General features: G+C 38.6%; 1 protein-coding gene across 1 annotated transcript in view; it reads left to right on the top strand.

Moving 5' to 3' along the window:
- The window catches only part of LOC121289662 (L-seryl-tRNA(Sec) kinase-like), a 33736-nt gene extending 24431 nt beyond the window's left edge, over positions 1-9305 (top strand). Inside the window, exons 8-9 of the mRNA XM_041209288.1 lie at positions 1858-1951; positions 6960-9305. Of these exons, the coding sequence (XP_041065222.1) occupies positions 1858-1951; positions 6960-7174 (309 nt within the window). The 3' untranslated portion in view covers positions 7175-9305. The remainder of the gene's footprint in view (positions 1-1857; positions 1952-6959) is intronic.
- The last annotated feature ends 10258 nt before the right edge of the window (positions 9306-19563 follow it).

The raw sequence follows: 19563 nt of genomic DNA on the forward strand, positions 1-19563 counted from the left end.
GTCAATGTTGACAAAAATCTATGCTGGAAGACTGAAATGAAAGCAGAAAATTCTGGAAGCAGTCAACATGTCAGGTAGCATCTCTGGAGGAATAAACAGTGAATGGTCTTTCATTAAAACTGGAAGATGTTATTTTTAAAAGTACTCCTGTAAGCAGAATTCACTTGTTAAAAATTTTGTTGTCTTTGTAATAGGTAATGTAAGCGATGTTGGGGAATGATTTTCAGCTGCTGAAAATGCATTTGTTGACTAAAAAACAGGTTACCAGCAGTTGAAAATCAGGGGAGCACTGGATTGTCCTCTTAATGCTAAGTACTCACTTGATACAAGTTTCAGATGGGCAAGTATATAGGAAAATAGCACACACTCACCTGTTTCTAGTAGGATGCTGCCAGTCACAGGACACCGATTGCAACCTTCAGGTACAAATTGTTGGAACATACACTACATACACCGTTAGCTGGCACCAATCATTAAACGGCCTAACCAGCTGTCCTCAGGAAAAGGCCCAACAATTTGTTTGGGAGAATTTTCCCTCCTGGCTGCACAAAATTATTGCAGGTCACTGTCAATCTGTGGTTGACCCCCTCTGGAATCAGCTGTACCCCAACCCTACCACACCTGATCTACTGTCCTACTCAGCCTAGGAGGAACGTGATCTATTGCCCTCCTACAACCAGTTAGCTCCAACAGTATCATAGGGTGTCCACAGTTTGCCAGTGGCATTTAAATGAAGCCTGAACATAAAAATTGACTTCAGTTGCACTGCATTGCAACTCTGCTGACCTCGCCCCTGTTTCAGGTAGAAGTTGTTCTCATAATCTAGGCTGATAACCAGTGTCAGAGGACTGAGTTATGAAAACAAGGTTAAAAAACAGAGTTTTCAAGCTTGAAAGGAAGCAAATGATTTAAATAAAATATTAAGTAGAATAGAAAAGTCAAATTCAGAGCACTGTTTCAAGTTAAACCATGGCTATTGGATTATGCAACATAGAAATAAGCTAGTAAAAGGCTAGTTCTTAACTGTTGTCAGGAAGCACGTCTTTACACAAAGATTGATTGATAATTAGAATGGCCTTCTATATAAGGGAGTTGGAGGCAAAATATTACAATTGTTTAAGAGGAAATTCAATGCCATCATAGGGGGAATTTCAGTTGCTTTGGAGGAACGAGCTGAGGGAAGAGAATTGAATGAAATTCAGAAACAGCAACTGACAACCTAATCTTACTCCTGACGGAAGTTAGTTACAAATCTATCATTTCCTGAATTTGGAAAGTTATCATTGTCTATATTTAGCTTTATGATAAGGTGTAAGTAATTCATTTGGAAGTCCTTCTCTCTACATTTTTTTACATAGACACTACACAGTGCAGAAAAGTAGGTAATCTCAAAGGCTGCACTGTTTTGTTTAAAGATAATACTCTCCTAATATATATTTCCCCGAAACAATACCAGATAAAATTGTATGAACTGAACTGTGTTCTGCATAGCCAATTTTCATGAATTGGTCACCATTAACACATGGCAATTATAGATAGTAACACAAAGTTATGTATTTGAATGAGAAGTATTCCCAGACCCATATCCATTTTATCCATATTCGAACAATTAAAGGTGTGTTACTGATCTTCAATGCATTCATTTTTCTTTACACCTCAAATTAATAATTGCCTGGGAGCTGAAACTGTTTTGATTGCAAATGCAAATGTGCATGTATCGAACAAGTACGATGATATTTTAGGCACATCTACCAGCTCAGGTTTAATTCTAAGTTTCAAGCATTTAATTAATCCAATAATGATTGTTTGCATTGATTTATGCAAACTTTAAAATATCTGTTTTTGGCTATTACCTAGGAGATAGATCGTGCCATTTGTGCAGCAAATGTTCTTCATCAGGCTGATCAAGCCATCCGTCGTTTGGTATCCCAGTCGATGAAAACTGCGAAAGGTACAACTAATATACTATGAATACTCAAAAACTGTCATTTATTTATTGTTGGTATTGTATTTTCAAAAGGCCTTCAATAAAGTATTGCATAGTGAAGTCAAAACGTGGGGTCGGGACAGGTAGCAGGATAGATATCAAGCTGGCGACAAAGCAGAAAACTGAGAGAAGGGGTTTAGGCAACTACTCAAGACTGCTGTGAAGTGGTATTCCACAGGGACCAGTGTTGGGACCACAGTTGTTCACAATTTACATTAGCAATTTTGACTCAAATCAGAAGTGCAAATTCATAATTAACATGACACTAAATTGGGGGATGTAGTTAATACCAAATAAGAATGTGATGAAAGTCAGTAGCAAACTTTCAGAATATATGTGTATTTGGTAAATGAATTTCAATATAGCGTATGGTGGTACATTTTGGTACAAAGATTAAGGAGTCTTGGATAATAGGAGTCTAAATGGGGTAAAGAGCAAAGGGATTTAGGAGTACAGATACACAAATCACTAAAAGTAGCAACACAGCTTAATAAAGCCATAAAAAAGTAAACCAAACGCTATGTTTTTTTTTATATATAAGGGTAGAATTGATAAGCTAAGGAGTTAAACTCGTATAGAATCCACATTACACCACACTGACGTCCTGTGCACAGTTCTGGTCTCCATATTATAAAAAAGATTTGGAGGCACTGGAAAAGGTGCAAAAATACAAGGATGTCAGAACTGAAAGGATGCACTTATCAGGAAAGGTGCAACAGGCTAGGACTATTTTCTCCATAAAAGGCTAGGGGGTGCCCTGATATAGATCCTTATGATTACAAAAGGGTTTGATAAGATCAATGTGGAGAAAATATCTCGACTTGTTGGGGAAGTTTGAAACTAGAGGTCATAAATGTAGGATAGTCACTAACAAATCAAATAAGAAATTCAGGAAAAAACTTCTCATCAAAGAGTAATAAGAATCACACAATGTTACAGCGCAGAAGGAGGCCATTCGGCCCATTGTGTCTGCATCGGCTCTCCAAATGAGCTTTATGACTTGTTGCCATTCTCCTGCCTTTTCCCTGCATCCTTGCACATTGTTTCCATTCAAATAATCATCTAATACCCTTTTGAATGCCTGGATTGAACCTGCCTCCACCACACTACCAGGCAGTGCATTCCAGATTCGAACCACTTGCTGTGTGAAAAGGTTTTTACTCTCGTCACATTTGCTTCTTTTACAAAACACTTTAAATCTGTGCCCTCTTGTTCTTGATTCCTTTACGAGCAGGAATAGTTTCTCCCTATCTACTGTATACAGCCCCTTCGTAATTTTGAATATCTCTATCAAATCTCCTCTTAGCCTTCTCCTCTCCAAGAAAAACGGTCGCAACATCTCCAATCTATCTTCTCATCCCTGGAACCATCCTGATAAACCTCTTCTGCACTTTCTCCAATGTGTTCACATCCTTCCTATAGTGTGGTGCCTAGAACTGTACACAATATTCCAGCTCAGCTCTAACTAGTGTCTTATATAAGCTCAGCATAATCTCCCTGTTCTTGTACTCTTTGCCCCTATTAATAAAGCCCAGGATACTGTATGCTTTATTAACTGCTTTCTCCAGCTGTCCTGCCGCCTTCAATGCTCTATGCACATATACATACACCCAGGTCCCCCTGTCCCTGCACCCCTTAAGAATTGTATCCCTTATTTTATATTGTTTCTCCATCTTCCTATCAAAATGCATCACCTCACACTTCTCTGCACTGAACTTCATTTGCCACCTATTTGCTCACTCCACCAACCTGTCTATGTCCTTTTGAAGTTCTATACTGTCCTCCTCACAGTCACAGTTTACAGTGCTTCCAAGTTTCATATCATCCGCAAACTTTGAAATTGTCCCATGCATACCAAGATCTAGATTATTAATATATATCAGGAAAAGCAAAAGTCCCAATACCGACCCTGGGGAACTCCACTACAAACCTTCCTCCAGCCCAAAAAATATCCATTGAACATTACCCTCTGTTTCTTATTACTCAGCCAATTTTGTATCAACATTGCTACTGTCCTTTTTATTCCATGAGCTATAACTTTTCTCACATGTCTGTTGTGTGGCACTGTATCGAATGCTTTTTGAAAGTCCATGTACACTACATCAACAGCATTACCCTCATCAGCCCTCTCTGTTACCTCTTCAAAAAACTCCAAGTTAGTTAAACATGATTTCTCCTTTAGAAATCCATGCTGGCTCTTCCTAATCAACCCACATTTTTCCAAGACACTTTTAACTCTATACTGAATAATTGTTTCAAGAAGGTTCCCCACCACTGAAGTTAAACTGACTGGTCTGTAATTGCTGGGCTTAACGTCACAAACTCTTTTAAACAAGTAATGTTTGCAATTGTCCACTCCTTTGGCACCTCCCTTGAGTCTAGGGAAGATGGAAAGATTATGGCCAGTGCCCCTGCAGTTTCCTTCTATACTTCAATATCCTTTGGATGCATTTCATCCGGTCCTGGTGCCTTGTCAACTTTAAGTTTATCCAACTCTTCCTCCTTATCAATTTTGAACCCTTCTAGTGACAAGAGTTTCCTCTGTTACCGTGGCCGGTGTAGCATCTGCTTCCTTGGTAAAGACAGATGCAAAGTATTCATTTAACACCTCAGCCATGCCTCCTGCCTCCATGTGTAAATCCCCTTTTTGGTCCCTAATCAGCCTACTCCTCTTTTTACCACCCTCTTACTACTTGGGTGCCAATAGAAGACTTGAGGATTCCCCTTTATGTTGGCTGTCAGTCTTTTCTCATAACTCCTCTTTGCTTCTCTTATTTGCTTTTTCACCTTCCCTCTGAACCTTCTGTATTCTACTTGGTTGTCAATTGTATCTTCTACCTGACACCTATCATAAGCACACATTTTCTTCTTAACTTCTATCTCCTTCATCAGGGAGCTCTGGATTTGTTTGCTCTACCCTTCCCTTTTGAGAGAATATACCTTGACTATGCTTGATCCATTTCTTCTTTGAAGGTAGCCCATTGTTCAACTACAGTTTTTTCTGCCAACCTTTGATTCCAGTCTATCCAGCCCGGTTCCATTCTTGCCCCATTGAAGTTAGCTGTCCCCCACTTAACTATTCTCCGTCTGAAATGCACCACCACAAGACATAACTGAGGCAAATACCATTGATGCATTTGAGGGGAAGCTAGGTAAGCACATGAGGGAGAAAGGATTAGAAGGATGTGCTGATAGGGTTAAATGAAAAGGTGTGGGAGGAGGCTCGTGTGGAGCATAAATGTCGACATAGACAAGTTGGACCGAATGGCCTGTTTTTCTGCTGCAGTGTTATCAATAAACTTTAAAAATTGTAATAAACTATTCTGGCTAAACCCTCTTTAAAATGTTGCATTGCACATTTAAGGGACTGAAATACTTTTAAGCAATATAATTCCTTATTTTAATCAGCTTAAAACTACTGGGAATTTGCATGCAAACTTTTTTTAAACTAATCACATAATGCAGTTTCAATCCATTGGGGACATTTTTACCTACATCGTGATAATCTAGTAAACATCAGCCAAAAATAAAAATTGCTGGAATTACATAGCAGTTAACCAATCTGTAATGGAAAAGAGAGGGTATCGTTTCATGAATAACTCCTTGTCAGAAATGAAAAGATAAGCAAGCATGATAACAGGACTGGAGAAAATAAAGCAGAAAGGGAGAAAAACAATAGATTTCCAAATACAGAGAGGAAGTTACTGGGTTGAAAACCTGTCAATGTGCTTATTGAAAAAGTTTCCAAGATATAAGAGATGATTTCAGTGAGGCAATGGAAAGACAAAATAACGAAAATAGCCAAAACAGTGAAAATCCACGAGAGAGGCCCACAAAAGAAAAGAAATGAAGGAAATTGGAGAAAGAACAAAATAAACTGCAGCCACAGGCCATCTGAAATTAAAACAGGAAATGATTGGACAGATATCACCATTCTTTATTGTCAGTGGGTAAAAATCTGTAAATCCCTATGGGAGTCCTTTCATTACATAGACCGCAGTGGTTCAAGAAAATAACCCGTCACCACCTTCTCAAGGGCAAGTAGAGATGGGCAATAAATGCCTGCATTACCTCCACTGCCCACATCCTGAAGATTTTTTTTTAAAAGGACTAGGCTCTGAATTGCCACCTTCCTGGTGTGTATTGCCCCATACTGTGCATTTATTTATCGAACTACATGGGGAACTTCACATGTATTTTTTGTTCTAACTGGCATTTTTAAGCTGGTGCTTTTGTATAACACATTTACATTCTAATTTTGTAACTTAGGTAAATTAACAGAACAAGAAGTAACCACTTGTGAGATAGTCATTATGGCATAGAAAGATGCAATTCAACCTATCAAGTCCATGCCAGCTCTCTGTAGGGCAATTCAATCAGTCCCAATCCCTGACTATATCCCCATAGCCTTATAAGTTTATTTTCCTCCAGTGCCTATCCAATTTCCTTTTGAAATTATTGATCATTGCAGTTTCCACCTGCTTCGCGGGCAGCAAGTTCCAGCCCATTATCATTTGCTGTGTAAAAATAATTCTTGTTCACATCCCCCTAGTATCTTTTGCTTTAGATAATATTTTAACAGATGGTTTAAAATCCTAGAGCTACCTCCCTAACAGCACTGTGGGCATACCTACACCATGTGGAGTGCAGTGGTTCAAGAAGATGATTCACGACCAGTTTCTCAAGGGCAATGAGGGATGGGCAATAAATGTTAGACTTTCCAGCGATGCTCACATCTCACGAACAAACAAAAAAAAGTACTGTAACTGCAATGTTTTTTTTTGCTGTTATAGCACTTAACGGCAGACAAAAAAAATACATAGGAAATGTGTTAGTTCAATTTTAGCAGAACTCAAGTCCTGCCAGAATTTGGGAATCCTTTAAATTCATCTTTTAGCACTTTCCAAAATCTGGATAGTGTTAGTGTTTTGTTTTCACAATAATTCTCATATAGTAAAATTATGTCTTCTAGATAAAAAACTATCAAAATGTAATATGAAGTTACTGTCTGAAGAACTTAACAAGCTTAAAATTGTGCTTTTGGAGGATCTTCGACGTGTCACTTTCCAAGGCAATCCAATAAAGCTGTGTGGTGATGTTAATGCAGTTGTTGAAGAAACTGCACACAAATTTGATCAGAAAAGAGAAGAAATTCTAATGAATTTTCTAAAATCCCAGACTTCATAGTGCCTAGTCCTGTACAATATGTCATAGCTTGATATTTTATGTCTCAGTGCTAAAGCTTACTTATGAGACTTTGAATTTTACAAGTCAAATTATTCTCCTGGAAAACTGTGAGACCTTTTACATGATGCTTGAAAAATTGATATTACCTTTCTGTTGTTAGAGAAGTACACTGGAGAATAAATAGGAAACAATTGTGCAATTTATAACAGCCATAAACCTGCTGAAAGATAAAACAAATCCACTGTATTATACCTAGATGTAATTCAGAAATTTCAAGATTACGTGCTCTTTATTTATGTAAACCTGAAGAGGGTTTCTTCAAGCTATAAAGTCTTTGCAAGAAGTTCCAGTGCAGATCATTAAATGATAGTTTCCATTAAAATTGTATTTTATTTAGTGGGAAGTGCAATATTTTCGGTTCCTTTTCCCCACTCCAGCTTACTTTCTTCTATACTGGAGGCAACAACAGTCCTCTGGTTTCTTCATAAAGTGGTCATTTAATGTAAGCCTAGATAGTGAATTCATACACAATTCGGGGGGCACTGTGTAGCAATCTGAGGAGGACATCTTCAAAATTTTGATTTCCCCCTCCCTAGCTGGTAATACTGAAGCTAGTTATAGCATCCCAAATGTGATCAATTAACTGGGACCTGGGTGTGGATAATTTTAATAAATATTGAAGACAAATTCATCATCATAATTTTGTCATTTATAAGACCTTTTATGGGTCGTTGAGTTCCATTTACCCTTTTGCAGAATATGATGTTTTTTGTTTGCAAAGGTTTTCTTACAGCTGTAATTATTGCACTTTTTCTGAAGGGATATTGTTCTGAAATTGAAAAGTTGTAATAAAATGTATTTGGAGAACTTGCAAAAAAATCTTAACTCAGAAGACACTTGAGTGGTCCTCATAGCCTATAGGTTTTAAAACAGGGGTCCTGTGAGAGGAGTCGTGAATTTCTCTTATTTTTTCTCTTTCTAACATACTATTTCTATTGGTATGTGGTAATAAAAATTATTTCTGCATGAAGCACACTTTCTTTGGGTAATTCATGATGTCTTTCAGAGATTGGTTGGGGGACCCTGAGTGTTTCATTATTTTTATGGGATACCTGCACTCAGAGAATCACTAATATGTAATTAGAACCACATTTCAAAAGTACTCCTGCACTTTTACTTGGCTGCATATAGTTGGCACCATGAGTACAGGCCAGAATGGGAATAATTCCCCCATTAATCATTTATTGCTGTAAGTGACTGGGATTGATATGATGCACATAATTTGTGTTATGTAACTATCTTCCACTTACTGGAGAAATAATTCGGATGTACTTTTTCTTATGAAACTAGAATATTTTTCATAATATTGTTGTGGTTTATTGTAAAGTAGGTTTATGGGTGTGTGTAGATGTTTCTGTCTGTGTGTGATTTAATTGAATTGGCGTCAGCTAGACTGCAAGCTTGAAATTATCAAAAGGAGTTAGGTATAGAAATGTACTTGAAATGCGAATGAGTAAACATGGATGAGGACTTAGCATATAAGGTGTGAAGGAAATTTGCATTTTTGCATTCTCAAGGGATAAGTGAAGGAGTTGTTTGGATTTCAAAGGGATGGCAGGGTGTTTACAACTGGCAAGATAAGCAAGGCCAAGCAGTGTGTTTATTTTTACCAAAAGGAAAGATGTCATATTGGCAACATTAAAGATTTTTTTATGGGAAAAGTAAATTTGCAAAGCTATGTGGAACAATAGAATTTACAGATTAAAGAGAGAGAAACATATGTAATGGGGAATGAAAGACCATGTTGGGGGGCCATGTAAGATCTAACAGGAGTGTGTGAAACAGCCTTCAGGAAGCCTCCAGTCATTTTTGCAAAAGTCTGTTGTGCAAAGTAACTAAAGTTGGAGAAGAGCCTTTGGAATTCCACTGTTGAGTGGGTGCTGTGGTAACTTGCTGGCTTGCTTTTTAAATGTAAAATCTATTTTGGACTGTTGCTTAAAGGGGGTGCATAGTTGGGAGTCAAGTTAATTAAGAGTTAGAATTTTAGGCTTTGTTATAGTATTAAGTAGCTGTAAACTTATGTATGTGCTTGAAATCTTCTTTTGTTAATAAAATATTAATTTTTAACATCTCTAAAGGTCTTAGTGGACTCTACTTCCGAATTCAATGCACACATCTTGTAATAAATACAAATTGCAAAACCGTTGTGGCAAAGTTTCCCTTATGGATTTGGTCCACCTGGCACACATCACCTGTCACGTCATAACATTTTTAAAATTAAGTTATAAATATGGGCTTTGCTGGCTAGGCCAGCATTTATTACCATCCCTAATTGCCCTTGAGAATGTGGTGCTGAGCTGTCTCCTTGAACCGCTGCAGTCGTTGTGGTGTAGGTACACCCACAGTGCTGTTAGGGAGGAAGTTCCAGGATTTTGACGCAGCGACAGTGATGGAACAGCGATATATTTCTAAATTAGGATGGTGAGTGGCTTGGAGGGGAACTTCCAGATGGTGGTGTTGCCATGTCTCTGATGCCCTTGTAGATCTAGATGGTAGCGGTCTTGGATTTGGAAGGTGCTGCCTGAGGAGATTTGGTGAGTTTCTGCAGTACATCTTGTAGATGGTACACACTACTGCTACTGTTCGGTGATGATGGAGGGAGTGAATGTTTGTGGAATCAAGTAGGCTGCTTTGTATTGGATGGAGTCCAGCTTCTTGAGTGTTCTTGGAGCTGCACTCATCTAGGAAAGTGGAGAGTATTCCATCAAACTCCTGACTTGTGCCTTGTAGATGGTGGACAGGCTTTGGGGAATCAAGAGGTGAGTTACTTGCTGCAGGATTCCTAGCCTCTGACCCCCTTTTGTAACCACGCTATTTATATGGCTAGCCCAGTTCAGTTTCTGGTCAATGATAACCTCCACGATGTTGATAGTGGGGGATTCAGCGATAGTAATGCCATTGAATGTCATGGGACGATGGTTAGATTCTTTCTTGTTGGAGATGGTCATTGCCTGGCACTTGTGTGGCGTGAATGTTACTTGCCACTTGTCAGCCCAAGCCTGGATATTGTCCAGGTCTTGCTGCCTTTGGACGTGGACTGCTTCAGTATCTGAGGAGTCACGAATGCTGCTGAACATTATACAATTATCAGCAAACATCCCCACTTTTGACCTTATGATGGAAGGAAGGTCATTGATGAAGCAGATGAAGATTGTTGGGTGTAAGACACTACCCTGAGGAACTCCTGCAGTTATGTCCTGGAACTGAGATGATTGACCTCCAACAACCACAGCCATGTTCCTTTGTGCTAGGTATGACTCCAACCAGCAGAGGGTTTCCCCCCTTATCCCCATTGACTCCAATTTTGCTGGGATGCCTTGATGCCACACTTGGTTAAATGCTGCCTTGACATCAAGGGCAGTCACTCTCACCTCACCTCTGGAGTTCAGTTTTTGTCCATATTTGAACCAGGACTGTAATTAGGTCAGGAGCTGTGTGGCTCTGGCAGAACCCAAACTGAGCATCAGTGAGCAGGATATTGTTAAGCAATTGCCAGTTAATAGCACTGTTGATGACCCCTTCCATCACTTTACTGACAATGGACTGATGGGGTGGTAATTGGCCAGGTTGGATATGTTCTGCTTTATGACTACAGGGCATACCTGGGCAAATTTCCACATAGCCAGGTAGATGCCAGTGTTGTAGCTGTACTGGAACAGCTTGGCTAGGTGTGTGGCAAGCTCTGGAGCACAAGTCTTCAGTATTTTTGCTGGAATATTGTCAGGACCCATAGCCTTTGCAGTATCCAGTTCCTTCAGCCGTTTCCTAATATCACTTGGAGTGAATCGAATTGGCTGAAGATTGGCATCTGTGATGCTGGGGACCTCCAGAGGAGGCCGAGATGGATCATCCACTCGGCACTTCTAGCTGAAGATTGTAGCAAATGCTGTAGCCTTATCTTTTACACTGATGTGCTGGGCTCCTCCATTTGAGGATGGGGACATTTGTGGAGCCTCCTCCTCCAGTGAGTTGTTGAATTGTGCAGCACCATTTACAACTGGATGCGGCAGGACTGCACAGCTTGGATCTGATCCATTGGTTGTGGAATCGCTTAGCTCTATCACTTGCTGCTTATGCTGTTTGGCACACAAGTTGTCATGCCTTGTAGCTTCACCAGGTTGATACCTCATTTTTAGGTATGCTTGGTGCTGCTCCGGCATGCCTTCCTGCACTCTCAGCCATGAGGATACAGATTGTGGTTGAGTACAATTCTGCTGATGGCCCACGACTCGTCATGGATGCCCAGTCTTGAGTAGCTAGATCTGTTTGAAATCTATCCCATTTCGCACGGTGGTAGTGCCACACAACATGTCCTGTAGTTTCAGTCCTGAGTTCTATTTGTTGTGGTTTGTAGGCACTCCGAGGCCATGGTTTGATAGCTCCTGTGTTCATACATTGTGTCCTGAGCTGGCTTTCATTGTAAAAAGAAAACTGTAGTAATAAGGGAGCAGTGACAGATAGCACACTTTGACCTACATACTAGGGTTTAAAAGAGATAGCTGCAAAGATACAGGATGCCATGTTATGATTTTCCAAAATTCCCTTGATTCTAGAACATTCCCAATGGATTGGAAGTTAGCAAGTACAATATGCTATTCAAGGAACATGGGAGAAAACGGAACTACAGGCCAGTTAGTCTGACATAGTGATACATTCTAGAATGTATTTAATAAGTCTTTAACTAGAAAATTAGAGTATGATCAGTGACAACATGGTTTTACAAAAGAGAAATTATGCTTGACAGTTATTATAGTTTTTTGTGGATATAACTGCTAGGATAGACAAAGGGGGGGCCAGTAGATATAGTATACCTAGATTTTTAAAAGGTATTCAATAAGATAACAGCTTAGGGAGTTGGGGGTACTATATTAGCACAGATGGAGGATCGGTTAATGGATAGGAAGCAGAGGGTGAGGATAAATAGGGCATTTTCAAGTTGGCAGACTATAAATAGTGGAGTCCTAGGCCCAACCATCTTCAGCTGCTTCCTCAATGCCGTTCTTTCCATCATAAGGTCAGAAGTGGGGATGATTGCAAAATATTCAGCACCATTTGCGACTCCTCAGTCCATGTCCAAATGCAGCAAGACCTGGACAATATCCAGGCTTGGGCTGGCAAGTAACATTCCTGCCACACAAGTGCCAGGCAATCACCATCTCCAACAAGAGAAAATCTAACCATTATCCCTTGACATTCAATGGCATTACCATCACTGAATCCCCCACTATCACCATCCTAGAGGTTACCATTGACCAGATCCTGAACTGGACTAGCTATATAAATACTGCTGGTCAGAGGCTAGAAATCCTGCAGTCAGTAACTCACCACCTGACTCCCCAAAGCATATCCAGCATTTACAAGTCAGGAGTGTGATGGAATCCTCTCCACTTGACTGGACGAGTGCAGCTCCAACAACACTCACGAAACTTGACACCATCCAGAACAAAGTAGCCCACTGATTGGCACCCCATCCACAATCATTCACTCCCTCCACCACCGACACAGTGGCATCGGTGAGTACCATCTGCAAGAAAGCAGGAACTCACCAAGGTTCCTTAGGCAGCAATTTCTAAATCCACAACTACTACCCTCTCAAAGGACAAGGGCTGCAGACACATGGGAACACCACCACCTGAAAGTTCCCCTCCAAGCCACTCGCCATCCTGACTTGGAAATATATCACTATTCCTTCACTGTCGCTGGGTCATAATTCTGGAACTCTCCCTAATAGCATTGTGGGTATAACTACAGCACATGGACTGTAGCGGTTCAAGAAAGCAGCTCACCACCACCTTCTCAAGGGCAATTGGAAATGGGCAATAAATGCTGGCCTAGCCAGCAAAGCTTACATCCCATGAACAAATGAAAAAAATGATCAATGTTAGGGCCTCAGCCATTTACAGTTTTTTTTTAAAAAGTGTGTGCATGGTCACAGAGCCAGACAATACCTCTGCCAGCTGCTAGTTGAAGTTCTTTAAGCCTGGCTTCAAGTTTAGTCATGGGACACTCCTCGACAATGAGAGTCATTGTTTGGACTGCATATGTAGCCTGGTTGGTCTTAGTGACCACACTGGTGTTGGGTACCCTCCGGTGAAGAGACAGAGTGTCACGTATCAAATTTTATTGATGATACAAAGCTAGGTGGGATTGTAAGCTGTGAGGAAGCAAAGACCGCTAAGAAATATAGGTTAAGTGTTTCGGCAACAAGGTGACAGTAGAGCATAATGTGTGGAGGTGAGGGGTTATTCACTTTGGGCATAAGAATAGAAGAGCAGCATACTTTTTAGAAGATTTGAAACTTCTAAATATTAACGTTTAGAGAGCCTTGAGTATGCCTGTACAAGAAAAACAAAATGTTATCATGCAGGTACAGCAAGCAATTAGGAAGGCAAATGACAGTTTGGCCTTTATCGCATGTGATCCAAGGAATGTTCTTTCATTTGATCTGCCATGACATGAGAAAAGCATTTGTATATCTATGTGGGAAACAAAAAAAAACAGCTTTCTTTTAGAAAATGTAAACTTTTACTTTTATTATACAAAGAGAAACCAACACCTTCAGTTACACTTTATACTAATTAGAGCAATACAAGAAGGTATTATACAAAATGCAACTCAAAAACTGAATTTGCCAACTCATTTTACACGATCTAACTCAAAAACAGAAACAATGTTTAAACTGTTCATAGCACTGCACAGTGCATTTTGCCACTGCAACTTCTAGGGGCACCGAGTTTAGATAATCTCACATCAAATATTAAGGAACTTCACTTTTATAATATACATTTTTTATTGAAGAACAAACACTGTGGCTAGTTTAAACACTGTTAGCATTTTTCTATCAAGCACTTGTACCAATATTAGCAATAGTTTAAATTAAATGGCTATTTATCAATCACATTAACATATTATTCACATTTTTACAGCACCTAAATTTTAATTATGTATTGAATTTATATGCACATTAATGTGTATACATATATACAAATGGCATTGCTAGAAAGACAATACAATGCGCAAACAAAAATGACATTTTATATTAGTTAAAAATATGTAACAAAACTTCCAATGTACAGTGTCAAAATGAACCAAATTAAATCTGGGCTTATAAAACTTAATTCAACAAAGCATTATTAATCACAAAGGCTTGGAATAATCAAGCCAACAGCTCAACCCCCACTTCTTCCACCAAATTCCTTAATGTTCTACTTAATAAAGTGCTATCTCAGTGGTGTCTGTCATCACATTAATAGACATTTATGTATATAGTCACATACAACAAATTAATGATGGAATACAGGACTCAGTTTGGTCAGACTCAGTAGAGGATACTGGACTGCATTTGGTCAGAAATGCTAGAGGATGATTGAGGAATTGGAGAAAAGTTACTACAGTAAAGATCTGATTGAACTCCTGACTTTATTGAAGATTTAATACGTAGCTAAACACTAATATCCAAAACTACAAAATACCACATCTATCAAAGTTAATTTTCTGACTGTATGTTCTCAGGTGACTGAATAAGTAAAATGTCATCACATGGCATTCCAGGACTTTGCAGGTATTTTGGAGGTTACATGTAATTCTGTCCATTTATAATTTAGACCTATTTCTATGATGACTGAATAACCTAAATTCCATTTTAAATGTGATTATTAGATCTTCCAGGACTTTTACTGGTGTATGTTCTGTGTATGAATAGAGGCATAGACTATTTTCTAAATAGGGAGAGAATTCAGAAATCTGGAGTGCAAAGGGACTTGGCTGTCCTGGTCCAGAATTCTCTTAAGGTTAACTTGCAGGTTGAGTCGGTAGTTAGGAAGGCAAATGCAATGTTGGCATTTATTTCGAGAGGACTAGAATATAAAAGCAGGGATGTGCTGCTGAGGCTTTATAAGGCTCTGGTCAGACCACATTTAGAATAATATTGTGAGCAATTTTGGGCCCCGTACCTCAGGAAGGATGTTCTAGCCCTGGAGAGGGTCCAGAGGAAGTTCACGAGAACGATCTCAGGAATGAAAAGCTTAATATATAAGGAACGTTTGAGGACTTTGGGTCTATAATCGATGGAGTTTAGAAGGATTAGGGGGGATTTGATTGAAACTTACAGAATACTGAAAGGCCTGGATAGAGTGGACGTGGGGAAGATGTTTCCATTAGTAGGAGAGACTAGGACACAAGGGCACAGCTTCAGAGTAAAGGGAAGACCTTTTAGAACAGAGATGAGGAGAAACTTCTTTAGCCAGAGAGTGGTGAATCTATGGAATTCATTGCCACAGAAGGCTGTGGAGGCCAGGTCATTGAGTGTATTTAAGACCGAGATAGATAGGTTCTTGATTGGTAAGGGGATCAAAGGTTATGGGGTGAAGGCGGGAGAATGGGGTTGAGAAACTTATCAGCCATGATTGAATGGCAGAGCAGACTCGATGGGCCAAATGGCCTAATTTCTGCTCCTATGTCTTATGGTCTTATGGTTCTGCAATTCTGTCCATTTTTGCATAAAAACTGAATATTAATGGCCTTAACAATGTGATTGTCCTAACTCAAGTTATTAGTATAAATAACTGGCAAACAGACCAGGAATGTCTCTTTAAAGATCCGTGCTCAGTTAAACCCTCCATAAAATTCAGCTCATCCAAAGCTCTGCTGGCCCATGTTCTGACTCGCACCAAGTCCTGCTCACCCACCAGCCCTATGCTGTCTTCTTATATTAGCTTCCCCTCCAGCAGCAGTCAAATCAAAATTCTCACCCTTATGTTCAAATCTCAATGTGGCCTTATCCCTTCTATCTTTAAACCTCCTCTAGTATTAAAACCCTCCCATAACTCTATATTGCTCCATTTCAGGCCTTTTGTGCATTCTTGATTTCCTTCATCTCTCCACTGGCTCCATTTAGCTGCTAGGCCCCAAGCTCTGAAATTGCCTCTCCTTTCTGCTTTTCTTGCCTCCATCAAGACTCTCCTCAAGACGGACCTCTTCCCAAAACCCTTTACATGGCTTCATGTCAAATTTTGTCTGATAATTTTTTTGTGAAATGTCTTGGGACATTTTACTATGTTAAAAGTGCTGTGGAATGCAAGTTGTTGCTTGACTGATCTTAGCCAGAATGGCTGTAGGGATTCTAAAATTCATCTATCTCCACTTGGATTTTGAAAAAAAAAAGCCAGATTTTCTGGCTTTGATTATTATAGAGCTACCCATTTAGAACCATATGTGAACATTAAATCAGGTCTGAATCTGGATCAGCTATGACAATATTACAATTAATGCCCACTGTCTAGGTTCATACATTGCTATGACCATTGGGGTAAGGTGCTAGAGGATTACTGCTCATCTTTGAAAACTTTACTAAAAAGATTAGTATTTTTAGGAACAGATTAAATTAGCTGGGATGAGATGAGATGCCTTAAATTTCCTGTTCTCACCCTGCAAACACAAAGGATGAGCTGAATTTTCAAACTAAATAGACTTGTATTTGTGTTTTAAAATGTTATGTGCAACAGGTGTGCAAGTCAAAACAGACTCAAGTTAAATGGATCCCATTAGATATCGGAGTTGTCCTGGGTTGATATCCAATATAATTTTAACAAGTGTGTCTATATGGTTAATAAAGATGTTTGAAATGGATTTGTTATTTTAAGCCTTGGCTCTCAGCAGCTAAAAAAAAGAACTTGCACATACATAGTTCCTTATGTGTCTCACAGCTCTTTACATATAATAACTACAGTAATTTTAAATTGTGGTAACTTAGATAGGCACAAATACTTACATTGAAATTAACAGCTTTTTGGTGGAAAAATGTCTGTAGTTGAGTACAGAGTTAACTACTAGCAGAATAAGGCTTTCCAAATTCCATGTTTTTATGTCACTGCTTGCTTTCTATTTTGCATGCACGGTGCTGAAGTGTTCCAAACCAATATTAAAATTAGCAAGAAACTTAAATTGACTGTTTCAGCGCATGTTTCGAGTGAAGCAGCCAAGATGATTTATAATGCTTGCATTATAAACTTCCTTCACACAACGCATTAATTTTAGAACGTGGCAACCGATAACTAGATAAATGCGATGGCCATTATGCATTAGCAACATCCAACAAATAATGAAATTCATGACTAGGTAAAATACTTTAATTGAAGAAAGCATTATGGTTGATACATCTAGGAGAACTCCTCCCTGATGATCAATTAGTGCCATTGGATATTCATTCTCAGGGTACAGACAGATGTCTGACATCTCATCCAAAGAACTGCATCTCCAATTATAAAACACTCAGTACTGAAATACCAACATAAATAATGCAGTCAAATCCTGGTGTGGATTTAACCTATAACATTCTGACCCAGAGGCAAGATTGTAAACTGAGGCAAGGTGAAGCACATTTGCAATCACCTTGTGAAGTCAGTATAACTGCTTTAAAAAAATCCAATATTCCATCATCAAAACTCCATATTTAAAAATGAAATATTCATTTGTGTAAATATTTTATAACAATATATGGAGTTACCTGACATAATTTTGAAAAATGCTTAATAGATTATCTTCTGACTTAATGTGTATACTGGAATCCTGAAAAATGACAACATTTATGTATTCCAGATGTATTTCTTAGGCACCTCTGGTTATTAATTTTCAAAATTTAGGCTACAGTTTATGCTATTGAAATCTTGTACTACTAGCCAGTAATACAGATCAGAATTAACTGAATTTGTTAAATGTAAGCCCCTTCTTTTCCAATGACCACTATAACCAACTCTTTGTCAATATCAATTTTGAATCAATAAAACAAAATAAAACAGACAAGCAGGCAACCTCACCTCAGACTTACATAATCTACAATTCCAAAGTGACATGAAAGATAACGCTGTTGTTTTGCCAAACAACAGGACATAGCTATTTTGTGCTAAATACTAACCAAATGTATTTAAAATCAAGTAATTTTAAATAAAATGTTTGGTAAATTTTATCAATTTTCAGCCTTGAAGGCACAAAAGGTGTGTAAATTTTATTTGCTTTGGTGGCAAGCACGCTTAATGGAGTTTAAAAAAAAAACAATCTATAATTTTATAATCAACCTTGCACTATTGCCATATAGCGATAAGTGTGGCCTGTGATGGAGAAAGACATTTTTAAAATGTATGTTGACTAGTTGAGCTACAATAGAGACTTTTTTTAAAATAGTACCTAGTGTATGTTGTAATGGAGAGTCATTCCCTCACTTTTGAAAGAACTGATAATTCACTTTGCACCAACCTATTTGCAGGGAGATAATTCCTGCTGGATCTGAATGCAGGTCTCAGCACTCCCAGAACACAAGCAGCTGCAAACTTCAGGAATGCAAGTATGAAGTTCCCTGCATTTATTTTTACTCCAGAAGCTGACCTTAACCCATCAGCAGATTAGCGTACCCATATTTTTGTGGATTTACAATACTGTCAGTTACTGGAGCAAATTATTTACACTATATTAGCCAAGAGGGAGAACTGTGAATCTAGCCAGCTCCACTCCAGCAATATAAAACAAAAGTGCATTACTTTTTCTAAAATCTAACTGTGAAGAACAGAAGAGTGTTTGTAGGTTATACATTGAGGTCACTCAGTTCAAAATGATGTATTTTACTTGAAGTACAGTATTAACATAAAACAATCTAATTGCTCCTTTAAATTCCATAGCTTTGAACTTCTTATATGCAATAAAAATCACTAAATCTAACAGCCTTATGGTGCAGTGGAGAGGAAAATTCCCAAAGTAAATTCCAAACAAAAAACTCCACCTGTAAGATCTACAAAAATGTTTAAAAACCAAGAGGTAAAATTGAATGGTGGTTCCCCAGCTTGTTTGCCTTAATTTTAACATAAAAGCTTCAGAAGTCTCAGAAAACATTGTAATTACATTTTATGCAATTTTCCTAGAGTTTCTGCAACTCTTTTGCTGAAATTATGGTGGACAAGTGGAAGAGCCTCTATGAAAATCCAGCTTCTAACAGTGTAAAAGATACAAGCTGTTAGGAATTGCAAGAAAAGTAGAACAATAGTTCACAAGGGACTTTTAGTGCTGTAAGTAAAAAGCCGGGAATAGAATGCTGAAAGAGAGAATTAAGTGGTAACAGGTCTGTGAAAGTGACTATAATTTAGGGACAAGCAGATGCTGGAGTGTGAGAAATGCACGAAAATCAATAAGCAGATTACATTAGATGGGGCATTTGTCTATATGACTGCTAGTGTGATTATGCATTAACCTTACATACTGGAAATTTAAAAAGGTGGAACACACCAGGAAACTGTAGAAGATCTATAAATAGTGTTGCCATAAGTAAGCAAAGGGTTTAGTTC

The sequence above is a fragment of the Carcharodon carcharias genome, chromosome 17, assembly GCF_017639515.1.
Source record: "Carcharodon carcharias isolate sCarCar2 chromosome 17, sCarCar2.pri, whole genome shotgun sequence".
NCBI lineage: Eukaryota > Metazoa > Chordata > Chondrichthyes > Lamniformes > Lamnidae > Carcharodon > Carcharodon carcharias.